This window comes from Lissotriton vulgaris, chromosome 8, assembly GCF_964263255.1.
Source record: "Lissotriton vulgaris chromosome 8, aLisVul1.2, whole genome shotgun sequence".
In the NCBI taxonomy this organism is placed as follows: Eukaryota; Metazoa; Chordata; class Amphibia; order Caudata; family Salamandridae; genus Lissotriton; species Lissotriton vulgaris.
The window spans coordinates 359,901,281-359,921,108 of record NC_141696.1 but is presented as its reverse complement, the minus strand read 5'-3'; the positions used below and the strand labels follow the sequence as shown (position 1 = coordinate 359,921,108).

Here is a 19,828-nt window from a genome sequence, read left to right as displayed (position 1 = left end):
AGTAACCTAAATAATCCCCTAAAAAGCACAATCTACATACAATTTTCAAGTTAACCCTCAACTTTAAGGGTCCAAATTACAATAGGAATATTATCCAAGGTCCATCAGACTCCACCCATGCCAGTAACTACCCATGATTGCCCTCCCCCTTTCAATATTGCTGAAATACATCCTGCTTAGCACGTGCATCTGTTTACAATGTGTGTATTGTCCTAGTGCCATTCACCCTGACCTTCTATAACTTGAATGTCTTTCTAGAAGCAAAAGTCCTTACACTTAGTTTCATGAATGTGATAGTGGCCGATAATGTGGACTTGTTAAAGGTTTCTTCATGGAGATCCCATTTTTACCGCAAGAAATTATTCAACAGCGAAGTAATTAGCACATATCGAAGTAAGACTTATTACATTAAAATTGTGTTCTTTGTTCTGTTTTCATTGCCCTGTCATTCATTGAGTTGATGTAACCTTTCCTTTTTTTAATTACATTTAGGAATGGATCCAGCAAAATAATATTTTATCTATTGTGCTGAGAGACAGTCTTCATCAGCCTCAGTATGTAGAAAAGCTGGAAAAGATTTTACGATTTGTTATCAAAGAAAAAGCTCTCACACTGCAAGATCTTGACAATATTTGGGCAGCACAGGTAATTTGAGTGGGCTTACTTTTCACCAGATTTTGAAAGTTGGTATCTGTTAGTCTTTGCACAAAACTGAACTTTATTGTTACATGAATGTCACATTTCATCATATTGTGGCTAAGCAGACGGACTGAAGATTGTTTCTAATCTTTGTATTTCTATAGTTTTAGATTTCTCATTTATGTCCTAATGTTCTTTTATGAATGTTGGTGAGGAAGGCTTTTGAATAATTATTTTGGTTATGCATGCTGATATTTAAAAGGTGATGGAGGCTGCTTTTGATTTGGATTCAAAAGTCAACAGTTTAATTGCCAACTTTCAGAATGTAATATTTGTCCAGGTAAATAGTGATTACTATATTATTATTAAAGGAGTATTCGGGGGGAGGGATACTGAGCTTAACTTCCTTGGTATGTTACTTTGCCTACAATGACATCTGCTTCCAAGCTAGCAATTATGGAAAGTTAGAAGTGCCATGTTTCTCACAGGTGTATCCTTCATAAATACCTGATTTAATACTACACTAAAACACACTGAAGTGGTTTTCACTTTTTGTTACACTGTGCAGTTAGATAATGCCATCAGGAACCATTAGTCACTGATACGACGCATCATATGTCTATTCATTGATTTAAAGATGATCTTGTTGCAATAGACGACCATCTAGGCTTAGAGAATGCAATTGTTTGGAAATTTGACTAAAAGAGCCGGCTTCCTGTCCTATTTAGCAAACTATAGTTGGACCCTCTTCACCCTCAACGGCCTTTGGGAGATCCGACTCACTCAACAGGAAACTATAGGAATTTTTGTGATGAATACTTCTGATGGCAGATTCCTCACTTTTAGAATATTCTCCAGGCACCAGACTGGATACGAAAACTTTTCATAGTACTACTTCTGTTTGCACAAGGTCGTCCTATGCGGCTCCACATTGGCTTTGTCACACCCCGGAAGTGACAGAGCGGAGCCCCACATAAGCACCACCTTTGCACACCAGTTTCGGTTTCTTTCCGTGTCTTTGAACAGGGATCTGGAGCATCTCTTCCACTTTCGACAGTTACTTGATGACTCCCCAACCCCCCAAAAAAAATCCAGTGTGCAAGGGAACATTATCCACTTGCAAACCTACAGACTTCAAACCATGCAGTGACTGCAGAAAACAGATTTTGGTCACACTCCCCCAGGAGATGTCTCTTTGGTGTTTGTGCTTGGGGCACGAGTCCAAGTCATGCAAAGAGTGTGCCCTCATGCAGCTGAATGCGATCCAAGATTTACGTGTTTGAATGTAGGAAGTAATTGCAGGCTTCTTGTAAGTTAAACTCTTACTCCAAGTAGAGGAAGCTTACTCGCTCTCACTCACAAAGCCATTTCTGCAACAAGTATTCTTAGCGTTCAAAGTCCTTTATTAATTCGAAGTCCAAGCAGAAACATAGTGAAGCAAGACTCAACCCCATACTGCCACTCTGAAAAGAGAAGATTTGAAGTGTGATGGTGATAATTGATTTCACTTTTTCTGTCCAGTTGAGGAGCTTATCCCCGCAGTTGAAGCAGATCTTCCCAGGTCACATTTGGTCGATGCTTTTAAGGAGCCAATGCTGCCTATCTTTGCCACTCTTCAAGCTCCCTTTGGTGTGCCTTTGAACCCCAAGGATCCATAGGGGCCCTCATTTGGAATTCTGCCGGTGGATTCCTCCTTTTTGCACAGGTTCAGTGCTGACTCCAGTGTAGTTTTCCACCCCGGGCTTAAAGACTTATGTCTGGCACTCCTTCATAGATGCCATCAGAGATTCCAGTATGACCTTGGACGTCTGACTCCGACTGAGGTTGTGCTCCAAATCTGCTGCAGCGCATCCAGTCCATATGCGACCTGAAGCACAAGTTACTTACCCTCGGTAACGATATATCTGTAAGAAACAGTAGTTGGTATTAGAAGCCTTATCTTAGAATATATCCAGACGTCAGTTTGGATCCGGAAACTTTTACGTAGCAGTATCCCTGCGCGTCGGTAGGCGTCGTCTGCGGCTCCGCGTCAGTCGTCTGCGTCGTTGGTGCCGGGATTACGTCGCCAAAGTGCTTAGACGCCGCCCTCGCGCGCTGACGTCAGTACTTACACAGCTTTTCCGTGCCAGAAACGCAGAGCCATCATAAAAAACACTGGTGCCATGAAACTAGGGCCCTCAAAGGGATGACCTTAACCCTAGATATCGGTTCGCAGAACGGGGAGGATGGGTGAGGCGGTAAGGAATCTAATACTAACTACTGTTTCTTACAGATATATCGTTACCGAAGGTAAGTAACTTGTGCATCTGAAAGAAACAGGTTAGTTTTACATTCCTTACCTTAGAATAGATACCCCAGCAATACCAACCCCGGTTGTTGGTCTGCAAACCAATAATCACACCAGAAAGTCCTGGAGAACGGAACGGCCGAAAAAGCCATCTCTCCGGACTTGGCTGTCCAGGCAGTAGTGTCTTGCGAAGGCATCTCTCTCTGGCGTCACGTTCTGCCCAGGGACCGGCGGGTATGGAGCAGGCCGCAAGATCGCCGCGTGGGAGATGTCGCCCGAACACCCGGCCGCGTCGCGCGAGTTTCGGGGGGAGTCAGAAGAGCAGTGTCGCTTCTTTGACTTCTTGTGTCTCTTACCTGAGGACGTGGAGCCCGACGAGAGGTGTCGACTCGCTGAGCTGTGATGACTCCGGCCCGCGACCTCCTCCTGGACCGAGACCTCGAGCGGCTCGAGCCGACTGCCGGAGCTCGAGGCCCTTACGGGACCGCTCCCGCATAGCTTTCGACATCAAGGCCCGGCAGTCAGGGTACGACTTGTCATCGTGGTCGGCCCCTTAGCAATACAGGCACTGGCGATGGGGGTCGGTAACCGACATCAGTTGGTTGCAGTCGGCACAGGGCTTGAACCCGGGCATCCCTACCGGCACTGATGGAGTTGTTCAACTAGAAAAAAAGATCAAAAAGGATCGAAAAAGTTTAGTCAAAAAATGACTAAAGGGTACCACTTTTTCCGGATCGGCGCTTGCTGTCGCGGAAAAAAGAACAACTGACGTCAGTGCGTGAGGGCGGCGTCTAAGTACTCCAGCGGCATCTAAGTACTCCGGCGGCGTCATCCCGGCGCAAACAACGCAGACGACTGACGCGGAGCCGCAGACGACACCTACCGACGCGCAGGGGTACTGCTACGCAAAAGTTTCTGGATCCAGACTGACGCCTGGGGATATTCTAAGGTAAGGAATCTAATACTAACCTGTTTCTTTCAGATCCTGATCCTACACGTAAACCAATCCCTCATTGTCTTTTTGGCTCTGGGCTGTCCAGAGATTGCCACCACCCACAAATGATGATGATGATGATGATGGCGGGAATGGGGAAGATTAGACCCACCCCTCCCAATTATGATGATGAGTCTATTAATGGATTTACAAGAGCACAGCGATCTTGAAACCTTGCCTTAATACATTGTTGATTTTTTCTCTTAGGCCACCAGCCTCTGCTGTGGTAATTAGACAAGTGGCCGAGGTCCTAGACCTATAACTACTTTCAGTTGAAGTCTGGACAAATGCCTTTCAAGAGTTTTTGGAATCTAGGACAGCCTCACCTGAGCCCTGACTTTTTTGTTCATTGAAGCCCGTACTGACAACATTTTGAGCAGTTAGCCAAATCCCCGTTTCTGTCTACTTGTGTGTAGGCAAAGGCTACCAGTAGCTGCAGACGACTCCCCCTCCCCTGCGGCAACAACCTCCAAGCCGCTTCAGCTTGCCATTGGTGGTGCACAACCACTCTATTGCAGGCGGGATCTAATACTTTCTTCCATGGTTGTGATCCACCACATACCAAAGGTAGGTTCTCCAAATCATTCAGCATGGCTATGACTTATTGTTTCTTTCTGCCCTGTCTCACCTTCCAGCCACATCAGAACGGCCCTTAAAGGAGATCCTGTCCATTCTAATGTAAGAGGTTCAAGCTTCAATATCCAAAGGAGCCATCAAGAGGGTTTGGACTAAAAAATGGGGGTGGGTTGTTACTGTTGATGGCTCCTCGTGCCGAGGAAGGATAGAGTTTGGGTCTATCTCAGATGTTTGTCCTCTGAATACCTTCCTACAGAAGCACACATTTGAAATGGTCATGATGATCCAGGTGCTGTCTACCCTAGATTCAAGCGACTGGATGATAGCCTTTGATCTCCATGATGTGCATCTTCATATACTCGCCCTACAGTCTCTTGGGTATTACCTGTGGATCAGTGTAGGCCAGTTTACCATGCTCCCCTTCGGCTTTAACAATGCGCCTCATGTGTTCACAGAAGTGATAGTGGTAGTAACTGTCCGTCTTCTTTTTTTGGGGTACCAGTTTTCCTCTACTCCAACAACTAGCTTCTTAATGGACGATATTAAAGGGTTTTGTCATCCCTTTCGTCCTTATTATTATCTTCAAAACAACTGTCCCTGTTTAAATCACCTATGTTGATGTAGTTAAAGATTTGACACATGTCCCTCTCAAATAGTTTGTGATGCCACAGTGGGACCTTAACTTGGTCCTAACTTTTCTCATGTATGCTCAATTTTTGAGTTGATGCACAGCTGCTCATTGCATTTTATGACTTTACAGACTGTATTCCTCATTATGGTCACTTCAGATCGTAACTTGCATCATCTGCATATAACGGCTCGGCTATTGCTCGACTTGGGTGTTTCAATAAATGTACCCAATTCTCACCTGGTGCCCTCCCTGTGCAACATGTTCACAGGGGCAGTTCTGGACACTACGGTGAATCGTGCTTTCCTGCCTCCTCTAAGGATTCTGGACATCCAGGCTATCATTCTGTTATGTGAAGGAGCAGAAGTTCCAGTCCTGAAGGTCTTGCGCCTGCTCTGTTTGTTCGCTTCCTGCATACTGTTGGTCAATCATGCACTCTGGTACTTGAGGGCACTCCAGTGGTGTCTCTGCAGACAGTGGTTTCAACACAGTGGAGATCTCGGGGAGATAGTCAGGGTCTCCAGAGAGCCTGCAGTGGATTTGCTGTGGTTTGTGGTTGAGTGTTTCAGGATACCTGTTGCAAGGGAAGCTGTTTCAACCTCCTTCTCTGATGGCCACGGTGATAACAGATGCCTCCACTCTGGGGTGGGGTTCCTGTCTGGGAGATGTGGAGATCAAGGGTCTTTGGTCTCCAGAGGAAAGATTGCTTCATATCAATTTCCTAGAATTGCCGGCGATAGGTTTGGTTCTCAAGGCCTTTCTTCCCTCCCTTCACTGTCAGTCTGTTCCTGGCTCACGGACAACACTACCGCTTTGTGGTACATCAATAAACAGGGAGGAGTAGGGTTGATTTGTCTCTGCAGAGAGGCTCTGTGGCTCCGGTCCTGGGCTCAGGTCCTTCAGATTTGTGATTGAATATCATCTGGCCGGAGTGCTGAATGTATATGCAGACAGTCTTAGCTGGCACTTCTCAGCCGATCACGAGTGGAGGCTTCATCCGGAGGTTGTCCATCGCATCTTCAGGATGTGGGGGTTTCCTCAGTTGGACCTTTTTGCCATTCACGAGAACACTCGCTGCCCGTCGTTCTGCAGTCTCCAGTGTCTGATGCCGGGAGCATTGGAGGACTCGTTTTAGTTGGATTGGGGCTCGCAACTCCTCTACAAGTTTCCTCCCATACCCTTGAGTCCTCAGGTTCTGAGGAAGATTCGCTAATCCCCTATCTCTTCGGCATAAAGCAACTTTGTTTACAATTATTTCTCTGCTATGTTTCCTATGTATTGCACAAAGCATCAACGAGATTCCAGAATACTACTGTTGTAGCGTTGAAGACTTTAATGAACTTTACTTTGGAGGTCTGCCTCGCTTTGCTCGTATTATTTCTTTGGTTCTGGTATGTGAGGGGCATATATCCTCACCATACTTACAAGGCAGCACTTTGCGTGGTTTAAAATGATTTGGGATATTCCTTATTGTTGAAATATCAGTTTGTCCCGATAAGCCAGACCTTTTCGTCAGTGATCGCCTCCTTTCTTTCAGTATAATAGGAGTGTAGATTTAGAAAGGAAACCCCTCTGGCAGTAGATGCCGGCAGCTTAGATCCTAATCATGTGCTCACAGTGATGGTAACTGCTCATAAGGCTATTTTGGGAGTTGCAGGGTAAGCTTGATCTTTCTGAACACAAGATGATCATGTAGAGGTTAAGCTTGATGTTAGTCAGGAGACCCAGTTTATAAGTGAGTTTCTGATCTCGTCCAGGGGTGGTCCTGTTCTATTCCCTAGTTTGGAGAAATAGAGAACGGATATGGACAATGCATGGACATTGCTGATGAATATAAAAAGCTCAAGGCTACTCTACAAACTGAATGCCTATTGATTGATTGATTGATTGATTGGTTGGTTGACTGGCTATAGAGCTGAATCTGGTTCTTTATGTCTGCCCACATGAATGATAGCTATGCCATAATTAGTCCTTATAATTTATTTAGCCTCCTTTATCCGCATGCGCGCTAGCGCAATTCCGCTCCTGTGCTGAGTTTTTTAAAACCGCACTTTACGTGACGAGCTGGGCTCGTCATCAGCGTGCGAGGAGGCTACGCCATGACGAGCCCAGCTCGTCATCAGCGTGGAAGGGGTTAAATGTGGTTGCTAAATTAACATCCGCTATGCATTATTGATTTATTTTTTATATCAATCTCTTAATTGATCTGATATCTTGGAATGTTATGTATAACTAAGCAAACTCCACAAATGTATTCAGAACTTATACTGTTGCAAGGATCCTGCTCATACACAGAACTGTGCACAGAGACCTAGGACATCAGTGAATAATTCTCGCCTCGGTGCCTATTCCAATCATGGAGTCCCACTCTGCAACTCTGGGCGATAGCTTGCTTAATCTCCTTAACGGCCCCAACAACGCTAAGGATGCCTGGCCTCCACCTTGGGGGTGCCCAGGAGTGGACGCCTCACAGGGAAAGCCAGGATGGGTTCCACAGCGGTATTCGTACAAGCGCCTTGAGACCCTTGCGGGTCAGTAGTGCGCTATACAAGTATCAATTTACATTTACATTTTTACCAAAAACTCACCTCAGTACCTAGAAAAACCCCATCGAGCTATCATCAGTGCTATAGCTATCTTTGTCCTACAGCAAAGTAACCAATGATTAGACAACCTAGAACATGCAACTTAGGACAAACTCAGGAATGGTGGGAAGTGAGAACACTCCTTCATTATACTCTCATACCAGTCCTCAACAGGAGTAAAGAAGATACACGGTAAGGTTAAAATATTTATTTTTTAACGACATGATCTCAGGTGCAGTATCTTAGCCAACATAAGCAGACATATGATGAAAAATAATATGGTCAGCATTGTTACAAATCCATAAAATACAAAAGGAGAAATCTTATTACAATGATGGTGAAAACAGGACTTATAGCTCCTATTTTTAACACCCTTCCTATATAGGAACTGTGTATTATAAACTAAAGAAGGTATCTTAGGCTTGGTTGGGGGACCCCATTACCTTTCCGCTCAGTAAGAGTAAATCACATCTGGATCAGCAGAAGCTCTGCATCCCTGGAAACAGAATATATTCCAAGTGTGTGAAATCATGGCAAGTGTGCAATATTAAGGGTGCCAGAATCTCAGTTGGCTCACAGCTGTCAAATTGTTGTGTCTAGAAAGCGTTACTCGATCATGTCGAACAACAGCTACCATGTTTTGATCTTGACGGCTTCAGAACTCACTGTGCAGACTAGGGGCACGATGCAAGTCTAGAGATGTCGAAAACAAACCTTTTCTCATGTGTAGACCTTCACAAAGCCTAACTTGCAAAAACGGCTAAGCAGTGTCGGGTGCAAAAGCGGCAAAAGGTAAAATGGCGTTTAAACTTCTAATAAGCCATGCTAACTTAACATGCTTCCAAAGCAGGAGTTAGGCCACACTACTATACATTCCAAATTGCATATTTTCAATCTACAAATCCACAGACGATTGATGTTTTTGGCAGCAGGTTCTCCCAGATGAATGTTAGGACTTGTGTTTTCTTCATACATTTTTATCAGGGTGCTTTTAATATTGATAGCCAGCTAAGGCTTACAGGGTTCTAGTGTAAGATTACTAATTCCCCATCCTTGAACAAATAGATGTTACGTTCCCAGGAGAGGTGGCTCTTCACAATAAATACCCCATTGCACTCCTAATGGTTTTGCATTAACCAAAAAATTGCATCTGGTGTCAGTGTAGTGGTTGTGCTTAACCTGTTAGTGCAGCAGTTTCACCTGCAGAAAATACGGACTATAAGGAAGACCATTCCATTGACCCACCTGTTAAGTAAAAAAAACTGGGCAGAGAAGCTCTGCTAAAAATAGCATTATCAGGATTCCTATAAATCATGCAAAATACACCCTAAGAAATACAAAATCATTTTTTGCAAGGCTTGACGAACCGTGTATATCCTAATTGTAGCTTCATAAAGTCCACAGATTGGCCCTCACCACAATGCAAAGAGCCTATATGTGAGGTAGGAGCTTTCTCAAACGTCAGATGGTAGTACAAAACAGGTCAGCTAATATTAGTGAACGACTGGGCTTTCCCCCCAGTAATTAAACGCGTGCTTGCGATAGATGGTCCTGTCCTAGGTAGGAAGGTATACCCACAAATATTGTAATAGGGCAGCATTGCCTCCCCCAAGATGATAGTGAGATTGCAGTATGACCTCACTAACAAAATGGTATGGAGAAAAAGACTGACCGAAAGTTCACCATTGTGGGTGGGTATGAAATTGCTAGGACGGAATGGCCTAGTAGGGTTTCAAGGTTCGGACAGCATAGGCACTGGGGACTATATGGGAGGTAATGGGTATTGTACCATTCGTGGCACTACAAAGCGACTATAAATTGGAAGGCTTGCAGACATTTAGGTACATACAAATTAAACACGTACTACATTGATGTACCAGAGGATCACCCCTAGTAGAGCAGGAATTGCCCTTAAAAATCAGACTAGGATACAGGGATAACTGAAAAGAGACAAATGACTAAAGGGTGATAGGTTGCACATATATTATTTTGATCACCAATTCTCGTAAAAACCGGACTAACCTGAAAACACACTGGCAGGGTTTACCACATTATTTATTCTGGCTGCCCTTTGCTAGGATTAAAAACAAGAAGTAGGATAAGAGCCATTAGATTGAATCGTGCTGATTAGATTGACATGTTTCAGCCTATAACCCAAAAGTTGCAGCAGCTTTTTTCAGGATCTTGTCTGCTACTGCTATACATGTGATGCATATAAAAACTGTGAAGAAAGTGTTGGTGACCATAACCAAAATGTTGGTAAATTATATAAGATGCTAAACCAGTGATCCAGGATGAACCAGATAGTTGGATACACCGGTGGTGCCTGCAGTAGTCCGGTTCAGTACCCCTACTGTCCTTAGCAAAAAAGTTAAGGTGCACGCGCACCTCCACCTGCTCCGTGGGCTGGAACACAGTTGTGCGCTGCCGGGGGGACAGGATATTCTCCAGTATTAGGGTGTCTTTCATAGATTCACATGCTTGAATAATTCCCAGTCGTCGAAGTGGGAGTCCCACGGTACATAAAATAGTAGTAATATACATATATATATAGAAAACATCATAAATATACATATACATATAAATATATAATATAAATAAATATATATAAATAGAAATGTAAAAGTACCACAGAACAACATAGGCCCATAGAGACCTAAAGGGGGAATTCACTTTAGTAACATATCCATGTCATTATAATGGTCCACATTCCAGCCAATCAGGCTGCAGCACCCTCTAGAACCTTCTCCTCAGAAGCTCAAGCCCTCAGATTTTCTACCGCACGTCGTGTGAAGGGAATCTCCCTGAGCTCTGCTCAGTTTCTTCAATCTTCAAACTTTTCAGCTTCTTCTACAATGTCTTCAACAAAGAAATCTTTATTCAGACCTTGTTCTGCTTGTGGAAAAATTCACCTGTTTCATGAGGACCCGCATAAAAAGTGCATCTATTGCCTGTACCCGGACCATGAGGTGAGAAATTGCAAATTTTGCTGAACTTTTTCTACTAAGACCCTACAGGATAGAGAGGCTAGTCAACCCTGTGTCTGATGTGGAGAGTGTCTTCCTATCATTCCAAGACCTCTCTTAAAGGTGGGTCGCAGACCCGAGATGTCTTCTCCTTTTCTTAAAAGGAATAAGCTTGTGGACGCTCCAAAGTCAGTCTCCCCACGGGATCTGCCGGCCTCTACGCCTATGGGACCTGGTTCTCTAGCGTTGCAGTCCCAATCTGTGCCCTCGTCGTCTAAAACGAGTGCCAGCTCGTCAACTGCGACAAGATCCGTCGACGTTGTGCCTACGATGACGACGACATGCTCTGTCGACGACGACTATGTCCGCATTATCGACGACGAGCCAGTAGGTTAGGCCTATAACCTCCATTGTGAAGATCTCGTCGACAGCGAAGAAATCCGTCTCGTCAACGGCCTTGCTTAAGAAACATTCGCCGACAAAGAAGACCCCGTCGACGGGAAAAATCCTGGCTCCATCGACTACTTCTGCTTCTTCGTCGACGCCTGGTTCGACATCGACGAAACCCTCGACAACTGTTTTGACCACGAGCTCGTCGACGGAACATTATTCTCTGGCGACTGCAACAACCTTTACTGTGGTGAGAGCTTCTATTGTGAAATGTCCCGCTCTGCTGGTTTTGAGTCCTCTTCAAGGAGGTTCTACCCCCCTGCTCAACTCTTAGCGTCTGCAGAGGAGGAATCTTCTGATGGGTCTTATGTTGATGACACCTTTCGTCCTGCAGCAAGTCCTTTGGAGCTTAATATAAAATATCAGGACTATGAGGATGAGGACAATGATGACAGGGGTTCGCTCTTCCCAGTTCATGATGACCAGCTGGATGTTGACCACGAAGTTCCTATGGCACAGGTACCGGTGTCCATGATATCAAACCTTTAGCACATATTGGACGATTATAATCGTCAATTCCCGCCTTCTGCGCCAGCCTCTCCTACTCCGCCTCCTCCTGCACGAGAGCCACTTCCTGTTGCTCAGGCAAAATCACCAGTTCTTCCAGATCCTGATGATGATGATGTCCACAATGATACGGACCAGGACGATGACGCTGTCCTTGCAGATTGGGACAATTATCGGGCCCAGACCCCGTCTCCTCCTCCTGCTTCTCCCCTGGCTTCTCCCCCAGTGGACATTGGGGGTTTCCACAACTTAATGGTGAGAGCTGTGAAGCGTTTTCATTTACACATGGTCGTCAAACAACAAGACTGTTTCCTTTACGAATGCAAGGATCAGCCTTTGAAACAAGTCCATACCATTCCTATAATTGACTTTATGTGGCAGGCGGGTCTTAAGCTAATGGAAAGGCCTAACTCCATCCCGGCCGTGCTTCTCCGTCTTGACAAGAAGTATAAGGCTCCTGAGGATTCTCCTGCGTGCCTTGTGTCGCAACCAAAGGCTGACTCGGTCATTACGCAAGCTGCTCAAAAGAGGTTGCGTAACCCGGCAACTCTGTTAACTTCGCCACCGGATCAGGAAGGTCACCGCCTGGATACCATCGGGAAGAAATTCACCACTATGGCTGCCACGACGTTCAGGGCGGCAAACTCCTTGGCCATCCTCGGGCGATACGACCGCTAAATGTGGTCAGAGTTCGCGGCGTTAGTTGACCTACTTCCGGAATCCTCCAGGGCAGAAGCCCATAAGAACGTACAAGAAGGAGAGAAAATAGCCTCTGAAATTATAGACTGTGCCATTGATATTTCTTCTACGGGTTTCAGACGGAGGCACGGCTGGCTTACGGATACAACTTTTCCGCCTGAAGTGCAGGCAAGAGTGCTCGACTTGCCTTTTGATGGAGAGTCCCTCTTCGGCAAGCACGTGGATGATGCCTTAGAGTCCTTCAAGAAAGACACGGACACTCCTCGTGCCCTGGGATCTCTCCAGTACCGGAAGCAGCCCTTTCGTGGAGCACGTGGCAGAAGCACTTCCTCCAATTTTGTGGCTCCTCCCAGTACCGCTCCTATGGTGAAAACAAGCAGTGATATTCCTATCAAACTCAAAATAGGCAATCCGATTCCAGGCCTTATAGGAGGAAGACCACCTCTGAAAAAACAGTGACTTTTCATCGGTCAAGTGTTCGCCTGCTCTGAAAATTGGAGGTCGAATCTCCCAACACTTATACAATTGGTCAAAAATAACTTTAGATCGTTGGGTCCTGGATGTCATCTTAAAGGGCCACGCTCTCTAATTTTTCAAATTTCCTCCCACCCTCTGGCCCTCCCCCGCACATTTGAAGGAACTGTTTGCGCAAGTCGCAGTTATGATAAAAAAAGGGGCTGTCGAAGTGGTTCCTCGATCACAAGAAGGCGAGGGCTTTTATTCCCGCTTTTTCCTTATCAGGAAAAAATCGGGAGAGTGGCGCCCTATCTTAGACATCCGAGCCCTCAGCAAGTTCATCAAGTCCCAAACATTTCGGATGCTGACTTTGCTGGAAATTTTACAGTTCCTGAATACCGGAGAGTTCCTCTCCACAATCTACCTCCAAGATGCATAGCTTTCATGTGCCAACCCATCACAGACACAGGAAGTACCTTCGTTTCACAGTAGGATCTAAACACTTCCAATTCAAAGTTTTACCTTTCGGCCTTCGTTCCGCTCTGAGAGTCTTCACAAAGACCATGGCTCCGGTTGCGGCTTTTCTACGCCTACAGGGCATACAGGTCTACCCTTATTTAGACGACTGCTTGATAAAGGCCCAAACCTTTCTTGCAGCAAGACAACACACGCAGACTTGCCTATCCGTCTTTCAAGCCTTGGGTCTTTCCATCAACCACGAGAAGTCACATGTCCGTCCAGCACAACAAAGGATCTTTCTAGGGGCATTAATAGACTCTCGTCTGGCGAAGGTGTTTGTTTCACAGGAGCGACAGGATCGCATTATCCAGATGGTGGCTCTTCTACGCTCAAGAAGGTCCGCTTCTGTCCGAATGTTAAAATCTTTTCTGGGCATGGCATCGTCCTGCATACAGCTGATCCCAAATTGCAGGCTACACAGCCGAGTCCTTCAAGAGGAATTGGACAAACAATGGCGGCAAGTCACAGGGTTGTTCAACGACAGTCTGCCTGACCCCCAGCATTCAGAGCGCATTGGAATGGTGGGCTCACCTTCCAAACATCACAACTGGCCAGCCGTTCCAGGACCCAGACCTCACGCTTACCCTTACGACGGATGCTTCCTTAGAGGGTTGGGGTGCACACCTCGAAGGGTTGTCAGTCAAAGGCAAATGGACCGCAGATCAATGCACATGGCACATAAATCGCCTGGAACTCTTGGCTATCTTTCTCGCCCTAAAATCTTTTCGGCTGCTGGTGGAAGGGAAGTCAATACTGGTGCGTACGGACAACACCACCAGTATGCACTACCTCAACAAGCAAGGGGGTACGAGATCTCTTCTGCTATCCAGAAAGGCACAACAGATCATGGAATGGGCGTTTCGCCATCGAGTCCAGCTGACAGCAGTTTACGTACCGGGTGCTTCCAACGCACTTGCAGACTCGCTCAGCAGATCGGCTACGAACAATCACGAGTGGGAACTCCATCAGCCGACTCTGGAGTATGTGTTTCACCTGTGGGGCCAGCCGGAGCTGGATCGGTTTGCGACTCCACTCAAATAGCTATTGTATTTAAAGATAATATCTCAGTTTCGGTTCTTGATCAATGGTGTAACACGGCTTTTGAAATGATGATCTTTAGGATCGGTTCATCAGTCAAACACAGTTGGAAAGGAGCTTTGGTTTATCGTCCCCCAGGCCCCATAAAAAGCACCCCTAAACAGTTAATGGAAGCACTAGCTCCTCACGTGCGCCCAGATAAAGATTTTTTGCTGCTCGGGGATTTTAACATCCATAGCGAGGAAGCAAATAACAGGGAGGTACAATCCTTTTTAACCGACCTATCCTTAATGGGATTAAAACAATGCAACTATGGACCCACACATCAAGCAGGGCACACTTTAGATATAATATCTAATTTTTCTGGTATCAAAAGCTATGCCCCCAAACAGTACCACTGGACAGACCACTATGTGCTTGAGTTTACTATGCCGGAGAAGGGCGTTTGTTCCATCCCCCCCAGTCCAAATCCCATCCAAACGTAGGCAATGGCATAAAATTACTAACACCAATTTTGAACAGAAATATCTTTCTCCTCTCATCTTGCCTACAGATGATATAAATACTGCTCTTTCAAAATGGGATCTAGTCATTAATACAGCGGTACAACAAATTGCCCCGATAAAAACCTTTAAAAAGCGACTTTCAAGGAAACAAGAGGTCTGGTTCTCGGAAGAACTACGTAGCCTCAAACGAATGACTCGAAAGACAGAAAAAACATGGAGAAAATCCCACTTGGACGAAGATAAAACCAATTATCAAAAGGCCGTAAGCATATATCATAAGGCTATACGATCTGCACGCAAGAACCATGTTACCTCACAGTTGGAGGCAGCTGGCAACGATTCTAAAGTTCTGTACCAGATTGTTAACACTTTTTAAAAACCTGTAGCTTGTGAAAGTGCAGACATGGCGTCACAACACCTTTGTGATAATATCTCGAACTTTTTCACTGAAAAAATCGATGCCATTTATGATAAAATAGAGGCACTTATCCCTGCCACGACTGGCCAGGATAATCAAACTCCGGCACCTACTGTGCCTACCAATTCTTACTCTTTTAATGATTTCCCTGAAATTTCCTTACAAGAGGTTCAGAAGCTGCTTATCGACATCAAAAGTGGGAGCCCGGCCGATTCTCTTCCAGCTAGGCTTATGGGTCCTTTTGGAACAACACTTGGTCCTGATATTCAGAGACTGGTGAATCTCTCACTTAAAACAGCTAATGTCCCTCAGCAATGGAAACTGCCTTAGTCAGACCAATTAGGAAAAATACATCTTCCCCCTGGACCAACATGTCTAACCTCAGGCCGATTTCCCTGTTACCATTTTTAGGGAAAATTATTGAGAAGCACACCAATAAACATCTTTCCAACTTCCTTGAGCAATCAGACCGCCTTGATCCATCACAGTCAGGTTTCAGGCCGAAATACAGCACCGAAACGGCCCTGCTGTCGATAACGGACGATCTACGTATGTACCAGGACAATGGGTATTCCGTTGTCCTGGTGCTACTTGACTTATCGGCAGCGTTCAATACCATCTCACACAACATCTTGATCGAACGACTGTCTGTGAGTGGCATCGGCGGTAGGGCACTGGACTGGATTAAAAGCTTCCTCTCCAACCGCACCCAACGCGTCACCATGGGTGAATTTAGGTCGGAAGAGGTTAAGGTCACCAAGGGGGTCCCGCAGGGATCGTGTTTAAGCCCGACCCTGTTTAATACCTATGTGGCTCCCTTGGCAGAAATAACCAGAGCCTTTGGCTTCTGCCCAGTGTCCTACACTGACAATACGCAGCTACTCTTCCCCTTTAAACAACTTACCCCGGAGATTATACAATCTTTCTCCGATGGGATGAAGGCAGTAGCGCGATGGATGTCTTCCAACTTTCTTCAATGTAATGTTGGGAAGACCGAGGTGATGCTCTTCGGTAAAGCCAGGGTTCAATGGTCCCCTGATTGGTGGCCTCTAGACCTAGGCCCAGTCCCTGAACCCAAATCAGTAATCAAGAACTTGGGGGTACGTCTGGAACCGGAGCTGACCATGAAACAGCATGTCAACATCACTGTGGGATCCTGTTTCCACGTGATAGGTCTCCTCCGTAGGATATTTCCTTTCCTCCCTGATACCCACAGGAGAACTTTAGTTCAGGCTTTAGTGATCAGCCGTCTTGATTACTGCAATGGTCTTCTAGCAGGCGCAAATGGAGAGGTTCTAGACCGTCTGCAGGTAGTGCAGAATACAGCAGCCAGGCTGGTGCTCAATGCACCCCCCAGATCTCCATCTAAACCTCTTCTACGTAAACTGCACTGGCTGCCCATACGTCTACGAGTGAAGTTCAAGACATGCATTACTATTCATAAAGGTCTTCATGAACTAGGACCTGAATATTTGTCTAAAAAATGTGTCCCATATGTTCCTGCCCGTACCCTTAGGTCCAGCGAACAGTTGCTATTAAATGTACCTAAGATCAGTAAAACCTGGCTTGGCGGAAGGGCTTTGTCTGTGGTGGGTCCCAACTACTGGAATATGCTCCCACTGTCACTGAGACAATGCTCTAACCATCTTTGTTTCAGAAAGAATCTAAAAACGTTCTGATTTAGCTCATTTTAGCTAATTTCCTGTTCTTCGGATCCTGTCCTAAACAAATAAATTTAAGATCTTTGCTACCTCTATAGTTTCTCAGGCCGGCTGTCATAAGCGCGGAGATATTCCTCCGGGAGTCTATTCATAGCGCTATAAAAACCTGCAAATAAAAAATAAATAAAACCGCAAATGCCTACGCTTCGCAAGTCAGCATCCCCACAGCAGTTCGAGCGGGAATGCGTTTTCGATCGAGCGGTTGAACAAATTAGTTTACGCTTTTCCGCCGACTCCTCTGATACCACGCCTACTGCACAAGATGAGACTTCAGCCGTGTCACATCCTATTGATTGCACCCAGGTGGCCGCGTCACCAATGGTTCACAAATCTTCTTCTGTTTTCCCAGTGCGATTCGATTCTTCTTCATCCCCTGCCTCATCTTCTCACCATGAGCCAGGGCCAGATTTGCCACCCGGATCCGGCGTCTCCAGCTTCACGCTTGGAACCTGAGCACAATGAGTTTGCACATCTGAATATTGCTCCTGAGTGCAGAGAGGTGCTTGATCAAGCACGCGCTCCTTCCACAGTCAAGACCTATAAACTGAAATGGAAACGGTTTTGTGTTTGGTGCCACAAGGAGAAGGTCGATCCTCTGCTCGCCACACCTGAGTAAATCCTGCCGTTTATCCTCCTTTTGGCAAAGTCGGGACTTTCGCATTCCACTCTTAAAGTCTTCCTGGCTGCGATTTCCCACTTTCGCCATGATGGTTCCACATCCCTGTACTCATCTCGGATCATTCATCAGTTCTTTAGGGGCCTGTTCCGGATGTTTCCACCTATCCGGCGTCCACCACCTGCTTGGCGTTTGAATCTGGTCTTATCACAGCTCCTCCGACCGCCTTTTGAACCTATTCATTCAGCGGAATTAAAATTCCTTACTTGGAAAGTTTCCCTCCTCCTCGCACTTAAATCCTCCAGGCGAGTGAGCGACATCCAAGCTTTCACCATTCAGCCTCCTTTTCTTCAATTCTCAAAGGACGCTGTTACACTTCTTACGAATCCTAAATTTATTCCTAAGGCTCCTTCTGACTTCCACCTTAATGAACCGGTCATTCTCAAGACTTTTTTCCCAGACCCTCAGTCTCCTGCTGAGCGCTCTCTTCATTCTTTGGACTTGAATGCCTGCCTTAAATTCTACATTCAATGCACTGCTGCTTTTCGTAAATCAGACCAGCTCTTTCTGACCTATGGACAGATGCTTTCTGCTCCGGTGCGAGCACACTCGACGAGGGCAGTTGCATCCTCTACCGCCCTATTTGCTGGAGTGCCTCTACATCATATCTGCAGGGCGGCATCGTGGTCCAGCAGGCACATGGTCACGAGGCACTACTGTCTGGAGACAGCTGATGCTGCAGACACTGCTGTGTGTCAAGTGGTGCTACGAAACCTTTTCAGATGGTGAGCCTCTGTTGCTTCCCGCCTCCTGTCATAAAAGGTTCTTTTATATATATATTTATATGCAATGTTCATATGTGCATTTATTTGCTTGCATTTGTTCTTATTGCCTTTTATGACTCGTGTGTTGGCGTACTGCTTTTTATTCTTATTCAAGCATGTGAATCTATGAAAAACACCCTAATACTGGAGAAGAACAAAAGTTACTTACCTGTAAACTGTGGTTCTCCAGTATTGGTGTCTTTCATTGATTCACATGCGACTTACCCTTCCTCCCCTCAGAGGCTCTCTTCTCCTCATGCACTCTTGGTCACTTTGATGCTACGAAAATCTGAGGGCTTGAGCTTCTGAGGAGAAGGTTCTAGAGGGTGCTGCAGCCTGATTGGCTGGAATGTGGACCATTATATGCAGCCTGATTAGCTGGAATGTGGACCATTACAATGACAGGGATATGTTACTAAAGTGAATTCTCCCTTTAGGTCTCTATGGGTCTGTTGTTCTATGGTACTTTTAAATTTCTATTTATATCAATTTATATATATATATATATATATATATATATATATATATATATATATATATATATATATATATATATGATCTATTTATATGTATGTTTATGATGTTTTCTATATATATGTATATTACTACTATTTTATGTACCGTCGGACTCCCACTTCGACGACAGGGAGTTATTCAAGCATGTGAATCTATGAAAGACACCAAAACTGGAGAACCACAGTTTACAGGTAAGTAACTTTTGTTCGTCCAGACTATAGAGATTTGCTAGTGCAGCCCTGTACAGTTCTTGCCATTTTATTAGGATTCCAGGGTCTAAATGTCAAACTCAGCCTTGCCGAGATTGCCAGGTCCATGCTCAATGAGGTTTTCCAGTCCAGTTCTTTTCCTGGAGTTCTGGCACTTGATGTCTTGTTTATTATTTCAATATAAAACCAGGACTTAAAGTCCCAGAATTAATTCAAAGAAGAAACCGTGCCTAGAGCAGCGGATCACACATGGACGTGGGAATCTTGACAGCTATGCCGACTTACCTTGTACTGCAGCTCATTGAAACTGAGGTGATTCATATTATTATGAGTTGTAATAATAGCAATAAAGTGCTGATGAGTATTTGGATTTGATAATATGTGCAAGGAAAATCAAATGGCATTTAAAACAAAAAGTAAATAAGAGCGGGTGCTGTGCTGTAAGATTCATTCTAAAACAGATAAGCAACAAACAGGCACTGCAAACGCAACTTAAGAACCACCTTAAAGCAAGCAAAGGCCTCATACATAGTCATGTTCCATACTTCTGAGAAAATAAAAATGGCATGCATCGAAAGCTGCTTAGCAGCAAAAGAGAGTAGAGAAAAGCCGAACAATAAGATGATTTGACCGAATAGTTAGCCTCTTCCTGATGTGGTTTTAAAGCGTTTTCT

General features: G+C 45.2%; 1 protein-coding gene across 4 annotated transcripts in view; it reads left to right on the top strand.

The window, feature by feature from the left end:
- The window catches only part of USP9X (ubiquitin specific peptidase 9 X-linked), a 1,749,911-nt gene that overhangs the window by 417,332 nt on the left and 1,312,751 nt on the right, over window positions 1-19,828 (top strand). For all 4 annotated transcript variants that reach the window (XM_086934127.1, XM_086934125.1, XM_086934124.1 and 1 more), the window contains one exon: window positions 493-645. In XM_086934127.1, coding sequence (XP_086790253.1) covers window positions 493-645 — 153 coding nt within the window. The remainder of the gene's footprint in view (window positions 1-492; window positions 646-19,828) is intronic.